The sequence below is a fragment of the Paramacrobiotus metropolitanus genome, unplaced genomic scaffold, assembly GCF_019649055.1.
Source record: "Paramacrobiotus metropolitanus isolate TYO unplaced genomic scaffold, Prichtersi_v1.0 Parri_scaffold0000073, whole genome shotgun sequence".
Lineage (NCBI taxonomy): Eukaryota > Metazoa > Tardigrada > Eutardigrada > Parachela > Macrobiotidae > Paramacrobiotus > Paramacrobiotus metropolitanus.
Window position 1 is genome coordinate 503,207 of NW_026570293.1, and position 7,937 is coordinate 511,143.

At 40.9% G+C, this 7,937-nt stretch overlaps 1 protein-coding gene across 1 annotated transcript; it reads left to right on the forward strand.

Annotated features, from left to right (window-relative positions):
- The first annotated feature begins 3,829 nt into the window (after nucleotides 1-3,829).
- Nucleotides 3,830-5,798, forward strand: LOC129595027 (nuclear hormone receptor FTZ-F1-like). The gene is made up of 5 exons (XM_055491931.1): nucleotides 3,830-3,839; nucleotides 4,079-4,363; nucleotides 4,428-4,663; nucleotides 4,742-5,000; nucleotides 5,548-5,798. The coding sequence occupies exons 1-5, from the start codon at nucleotides 3,830-3,832 to the stop codon at nucleotides 5,796-5,798; spliced, it is 1,041 nt and encodes a 346-aa protein (XP_055347906.1).
- Nucleotides 5,799-7,937: the final 2,139 nt, after the last annotated feature.

The window sequence follows — 7,937 nt, forward strand, 5'->3', positions numbered from 1 at the left end:
GGTGGTAGATTGTACGGCGACGAATTTTTGTAGTAGTTTGTAAATCTTAGCAACCAGCAGGGACAATGAAATGCGTAGTATGTAAAGTTAGTGTAAAGAGGTTATTGAAATGCAATCGAGTGAGTAAGTGCACAATTATTAATTACGTGCTAGTGGTTTTGAGTTTTAAATAAGTACTTTAAAGTATTGTGATATTAGCGTTGATGTACTTCAGTATTGTATAGCCTTTATCTTTGAAAATGGTGTATTCTCGAGCAATGGACAGTCAGGCTGCGGACTGGCGTTTTAAAACCGCGATGAAGGCATTGGAAAATGTGAGTTTTAATATGAGTTTTTGATATTAGACTATGTGGAAAAAATTATTAAAGCGTCAATGGAAATTTTAAGAGAAATGCTGAGCCGCAGCAATTATTATTTGAAGTAATGGGGTATTATCGGGTTATTTGCAGAAACGTATTCCGGATTTATTCACTCCACGTACTTGCGATATGTTGAAGAAGCGATTTGCGGAAGAGCGGGTTCCGTATTTAGCGGGTTGTGCGCTGCTATTGACTACGTCTTCTGCCCTACTTCAATCGAAACTTCGAATTCGTGTTATTCCTACTGAGAAATATTCACGTACTACAACGCTTCAAACGTTTGCAATAGGGCTACCCACAATGGCGAAAACGGGTGCAATGAGGATGTGTTCTCAGGATATCCTTCGATTCCTGAAATGGCGGACTCCCGGAAATCATATTTATGTCGATGCTCCCACGTCTGGCCCAAGTGAGTTTTGGTAGCGGCACTGTATTGTGGTAGGCTAGGTAGATACCTAATACTCATAACGGTCATCATACTCATAATCGGACTCCGAATTCAGTATATATACTCATATTAGCTGTCATAATGATAATCATTCTTTGATCCTACCAATCATCATACCTTTCTTCGTAATCACGTGTGATACCTGCGTCGTAATCACATGGCCGTCAGACCCGCTCCTGGGTCTGACAAATCTGAATTTAATTTCCAAAAGGTCGACAGTTTGAAAATTACCCGGAATGCTGAAAGGAATTTGCTGCACTCTCGAGCATCAAATTAGATCGTTACGAGTTGCGACCATGGTAGAAGCGCACTTTTTGTTAGTAGTTAAACGAATACGCGTAGTGAGTGGTAGTGGTTTTGCTGGATTTAATGTATTGTGTCCACTTCGATTTCAGCTATTTATAGTTGAAGTATCATTTGCACCCCTTACAAAAATGGACAATGGTAGGTTTTCTTACTCAGTTCTATATTTCCTGGTTTTTTATTACTTATTTTTCATTACTCAGTCTTCTTAGATTACTTATGTCATTTGCTAGTGAAGTGGTTGTTTAATAATTTAATTTTTGCTTTAAAATCAAATAAAATAATTTTGACGAGTGGACGATAGTGGACGGTTGAGTAGCGGAACATCTATATAACCCATCCTCACATATATATTTAGCATTGGTCAGTGGCTTCCAGCTTTACATATTATTTTGTACATTAGACACATGATAAAAATTTACAAATGAAAGTAATAGTTTAGAAGTTTTAATTTTAGAAGTTATACAATTAACCCTGTTAATTTAGTTGGTGGCATTACGACGGTATTTGTTTTTAGGTCTCAGAGAATTTGTTGCAGCTAGTGGCGGTAATTGTTTGATTGCGAAAGATGAAATCAGTGAATTGTTGATGAAATACTGCAGAGATGGTGCACAATATTTGGAATTGATAACGAATGGGTTTAACGGTGGTGCATCGAGCGCGTTTTCGTGCAATGGAAAGGGGTTTTTATTTGAGAGTCTCTGTGTTGCTGTGCAAGGTACCCTACACCAGATTGGGTATTGGCGATGCGTGCAATCCTGCGCGCCGGGCAGTGGTCTTCAGGTATGCGTTTTACGGTTTGGAGGCTATATTACAAAGGCGTTGCACTGTTGAAGCGGCAAGCTTAATGACATAGTCCGCCATATGTAAATAAAAATTTAGGACGGTAAAGGGAAATACGAACGAACTAATTGTCGAACTGATTACATGCGATACAATACTATTGTGCACCAACTGACGAAGAGTGTGGGCAAGAACGGTAGTTACTGTTATAAGTATATTATACATATTAACAATCGTGCTGTTCTTAGGGTATCTAGTTTATAGAAGTAACTTATTGGAGGCGAATGATTTTCATAAAGGCATATGTGTATGTATAATAGTACGAGTAACAAGATTTATATATGATACAAGGTGACCGAGAAATTAATATTCATGGGGATGTTTTGTTAAGATCGCATAACAGTTTGCATGTTGGGCTTCTGCTAAATAGTGGAAGTGTTTGAGAGCTGATATGTCAAATTATAGGTAAATGGCGGGAACAGCGTCGCGAAATATAATAGAACGCACGTGGCGAACATCGGCAGTGTATACTTATGTATTTAAGTGGAGTTATTGGCATATAAGATATCATTTGGCATATAATTTTTATTTTGAGGATATACCCTGAAGGTTTTTTTCGTGAGAGTTAGATAAGTTCGATAATTATAGCATGTTGGTTTTTTTATAATTTTGCAAAATTTTAGGACCGGTGGTTAATTGTCCCGATGGACGCAATGGTCCACAGAAGTGAGTTTTATGGCAAGCCGAATTCCGAGAGAAAAAGGTTCGAAAGCGGTTCGCAGAAAGTATTGTTAGAAGGCGTTATGGACAAACTAAATGAGTTCCGCACGTCGACGGAAGGAGTGGTGTACATATGGTTCAACAATGAAGCACTGGATGAGTTTGTTAAAGCAGAACCGATTGAGCAGGTGTTAACGCGTACTAAGTACGAAGACATCTTAGTGAAGATTTGTGGAAACATCCATGGGTTTGAGTGTGGCGTAGATGCTGCAGAACAACAGCGGCGAATGGATGTTGTGCGAAGGATGCCCAGATCTGTGGTGTTGCTTGCCAAAGAGTTTCTGAACTATATTTTCGAATTCGTTGTGGCATTCTGGTCAGCAGACGTTGTTGTACCCAGATGTGGACCTTCATCACCTGCCTTGTTAAGTGAAGAACAATTGGTAATGCTGTGCGTAGGAAAGTTTGCGACACTGAGGGTCATAAATGAATGTAGCGGTTACTCTAATCACGCTTTAACAGCAAATGAGCCCCTGTTCAGGAAGATTTGTGCTGAGTTGACCGAGCGTGGGTTAGGACAGTTTCTGACTGTTCAAGTGGAAACTAAGCAGAAGTTGACATCGCATAAAGTGTTTTACAAACGTCCTCCACGTGAGTTATGCGAAGAAGATTTGGTCCCGTTCAATATTTGCCCGAAGGCGTATGGTGCGCAGTACAGCGGAGAGTTTAATGACGGAAGCGCACGGAGGATCCGTATTCTTGCGGTGTACAATCAACTTGCTGCGTCCAACCCCTACAATAAAACTGCTGGAAAGTCAGTGCTTGTGCCATCAAGTCGCCGTCGTCGTCAAAAACGTCCATGATGCAGTGATGGTAGTTGCTGATGATATGGGAGGTGTTTTCAGTGAATAATTAAAAGTAATGATTCATGGGGATCGGTAATTCCTTTTAAATAAACATTTTTCAGTGTTACTGTTGATGTTTCGACCGTTAGACCACTGGTGTAAGCAGACGTTGTCCACTGGCGAACTGGTTTTGCCGGCATTTGCAGTTTGCCATGAATAGCTTTAGTTGTACCATGCTGCGTTTGCATACCGGAATTTGCGTTCCCGTTGCTCGATAGTAGTAAAAGTACGACTGTTGACCAGTGGTGTTTCCGGTAGCTCCGTTCTGTTTCCTGTAAAGTATGGTTATTTTTGGGTGGATGAAGTAAACGATGGAGTCAGGTGCGGTACAGGCGAACGGATCATTAATTGACTACAGTAGAGAAGTCATTCTGTGACGTAAACTGGTAAATTAGTAATTAGTAAATTATTTATCTGCTGAAGCAGTCCACATAATTTACCTTAAGGTTCGTTCCGATTTTTTCAAGGTTTTTTATACTGCGGATTGGGCAGTGCGGAACAGGCGGGGATGCAGGGATGTTCATTGTCTTGAGTTAAAGCCAGTGAATCGTAAGCTGTAGCTGATGCAACGTTAGCTTTTGCACCTGTGCGTCAGGATCGCGCTCTTGGATGCCCATCGAGCAGCAGCGCGCATCCATCGTTCCGCTACACCGGTCAGTCGGAGAATCAGGATTCCGATGACGAGCCCCCCGTGCGGCGCGGGAAGCGGGCCAACAAGAAGAATCTGGCCAGCGCCGTCATTCCCCAGGAAACCATCGGCAACGCCAAACCCAATCGCAAGCGCACAGTGGCCAACAGCGTGGAATCGCCCACGACGTCCTCGGCCGGTGATCAGAACGATCAGGGTATGCGCTCGAAATGGGGTTATGTTTCGACTGCAATGTAATTCATATAGTGTTCTTTTTGCAGACAATGTTTCAAAGTTCGCAGCATTGATGGCACGTATTCCGCGCCTGGTAGCACAGATGAAGAGTACAGTCCAGCTGGTGGACGACTGGAAGGATCGGCTACTGGAAGTCCTGGAGGAGGAAACCAAACGGAAACCCAACGCGGCGTCACTAGAAATCATTTGTAATATGCTGGATAAGAAAGTGTACTCGTTCGTGGAGTGGGCGCGCGATTCCTCTTTCTTTGATTCCTTGGATGTAAGTGAGGTTCTCTGCGAACGCTGCTTATAGATTCTCCAGGAACAAGAGTTGTTTACTAGCAGTTGTTGTTGGCAGTATGAAGACCAGAAGAAACTGCTGCAGTTCGGCTGGAATTTGTACCTCATGTTCGACATCATCTACCACTTGTCACAAAATGTTATGAACGAGTTCCAACACCTGTCCGGAGGATCGACGATCAAAATGACGGAAATTGCGGCGCTGGGACATCCGGCCAACTGCGCGTCCATTCAGCGGATGGTGGAGTTAGTACGGGAATTGGCTATAAATCGCGCCGACTTCCTTAACATCAAGATGATTTTATTATTGAATCCATGTAAGTTTTTAGGATTGCGATGGACCAGAAAGGATATTAGCAAATGAGTACTGTTTTCTAAAAAGATTAGTGACAGCCGATTAGTATTACTTTCTAAGCGTACCAGAAACAGTGCATTTGACGTAATTCGAAACTATATACTTTCAAGAAATTGCTGAAGTAGTTAATTATTTTTTGATGGTTTGCTAGCAAAAGTAATACCTATATTGTTAAGAGCATAAGTAAAATTATTATGAATCAGTAAAACATCGAATTAGTTTTGTTTTAGGTAACATGCATACGTAGTTAGTAATTTATATCTATATGTGCGATGTCATTCTGCTAGTGTAGTCGTTTTCATACAAAGTTTTGGTAGAAAGTTTGTACGATAATTAGAATATTCTCTTCTTTGAAGTTGAGTTTTTAACCGTTTTTTAAGGCTGTCGCAAGGTGCTGCACTAAATTCTTTTTTGTAACCCATGGATTTAGTCTGGTGCAGAGATGACTATTGATTATGAATTATTTTGTATCAGTTCATATATAATTTAATAGATCACTGTTTCTTCAGTTGTTCCTGGGTTGGTGAAGCAGCGTCCCATCAAATGGGCATACGAACGGTGCCAAGAGGAGCTGAAGAACGATTCCATGAAAACGCAGGCGGGAATCACGGGTCGATTCGGTCGTTTCATGTCCCTGGTGACGGATATGCGGAAATTTGCGGACGAAGGCGAACACTACCTGTACACCAAGGCCGGCCAGGATGGCTATCCAGGCCCGCCAGGATGGTTTTTATTGGGTGTTACTGTGTATGCGCAATAGCTGTTACAGGCGTTTTGATCCGATGACGATTTGTTATTTAATTGCACTGGCGGGTGCTGTTCTCTGTTCTTACCGTGTTAGCCTTTTAACAAGTCGATTATTGTCATAATTATTTGATTTTCTCTTCTACTTTCTGTTACCGTCCGAATGCATACCGTGGCTTTGTGTTATTCTATGCGATTTTAGCACAAAATTAATAAATTACGTAAGGTAAATAAAGTGGGGGTTGTTTGGAGCACTATACAGGATACATGCATCATAATATGCAGATGGACCTTAAGAATCGGAAGAAGTGTTGCTAGAAGTGGTGGACTTTAATCGTAACCGTTCCCGACTATATGTTGAAGCTTCGGCCCATTCACTTGGTAATTTATTTGTTGAGCACAAAACACCTGCCGGATGGTTACAACTTGCCGCCCAAATTATTCACTGCACGACCCACGAAATGCTACTCAAATCATAAATTGGTGCCATGAAAGGAAACAAAAATTATTGCTGAAGCTTTCAGTTAGTGGTCGCTTTGGTCTTCGATCTGCCAGTCGCTCGCAGATATCGAAGCTGAGCATTCGTTTCCCAGTTTGCAAAGGACCCAGGAAATGTAAAATGTGAAAAAGCACTCCATAAGGCGATCTTGTAATCAATACAATTGTTTACGTAATTAGATATCGTTCAACGCGTGGTGGCGATTGACGTTATTGGTTAACTTCTCATAAAGCGATGCTGTCGATTTACGGTATACGTATCCTGTCAGTAACGTAAGTAATGTTCGGCTGATTGTTGAGCAATTATCCGGTAAATCCATAAAATATCCGGTAAATCCATAAAAGTGCCGTCATGGTTGGTCTTTCTTTATATCAGTGGCCGATGTCGGCTGTGTTACCTGTACGGCTACTCTAATAACATTATAATCCGTCAACAATCAGCTGAACCGCATTGAATTATTTTAATTAAAAGATGGCTTTTGCTTGTGTGTTCAAAGTCAGTTAACTTATGCCACAGTCAATTAAAATGCGATAACAAAGCCTTCAAACCCAGTATTGAAAATTCTGAAATATTAAAACATTGTAAATATTTATAAAAATTACTGGTAAAACGATAAGACATGGACTAGGTTTTGACAAAAACTAGAAGCCGGTAATGGCCGCCGGATTTGGAGAAATTTGTGGAGTGTAAAACAAGGTACGCACTGTGTACGGCGATTGTAGTACCGCACTCGCATAATTCATTATTGTTGTGGTTGCGAAGACGCTGACTGGCGTGGCCCTCCTGTCCATGGTGAGTTGGTTGATCGTCTTCCCGGATAAGCGCCGGGCTAGTGTTTCCGCTCTCAGTCCCAGTGGAAAATGGTTTGTTGTTCACGGTTGAGTCTGCATCGTCAATACCGATGGGTATACAATTCTGTATACGGCTTTTCCTGGGAGTTTGCAGCATATCTCCTCAGCGAAGTGGTACAGATAGACTCGGTGTGGACAATAGTCCACACCTGCGAATGACAGTAATTTATGGCATTGACGTTAAGAGCATGAAGATGCATTAAAATCATTAAGAGCATCAAAGATGCCGCAATACCAAAGATACCGCATAGCACCAGTCTGCAAAGTATATTGTCGCAACATCTTTATGGGGATAACAAAGAGTCTCACAAAGATCCGATTTTTATCAAAGCTAGAGCATGGCGCCAAATTGTTTGCTAATGTGGAAGTAAGCAGCCACTTGAGTATTTGGGTTGGGTCGGGCATGGTGGGCTATTATTATTTAATGGTTTTTCTCGACATCTAATGTTATTTGAGGGACAAAGGCGGTTTTATTGTATTTTCTGGTAATTGTGTTGTGGTACTAGAAATTTAACACGCCAAGTTGTAATCAAAAAGTAAAGTCTTTTTAAAATTAGAACAAACGAGACCAACTCCAGGTTATTTGTTTGTTCAGTTCTAAGAATCAAATTCTAATAATACTAATGTTCTAATAATAATACTAATAATAATAATTGTTATTATTATGTGATAATAGTAATTTTATGTGTTAGTGTTTCTTAGTATTAACTTTTGATTCTTAGATTTGAAACTTCGGTCAGAAGAGGGATCCGACGTAGGATCTTTAATTGTACATGCGTCTATCTGGTGATTATAGTCAACGTAT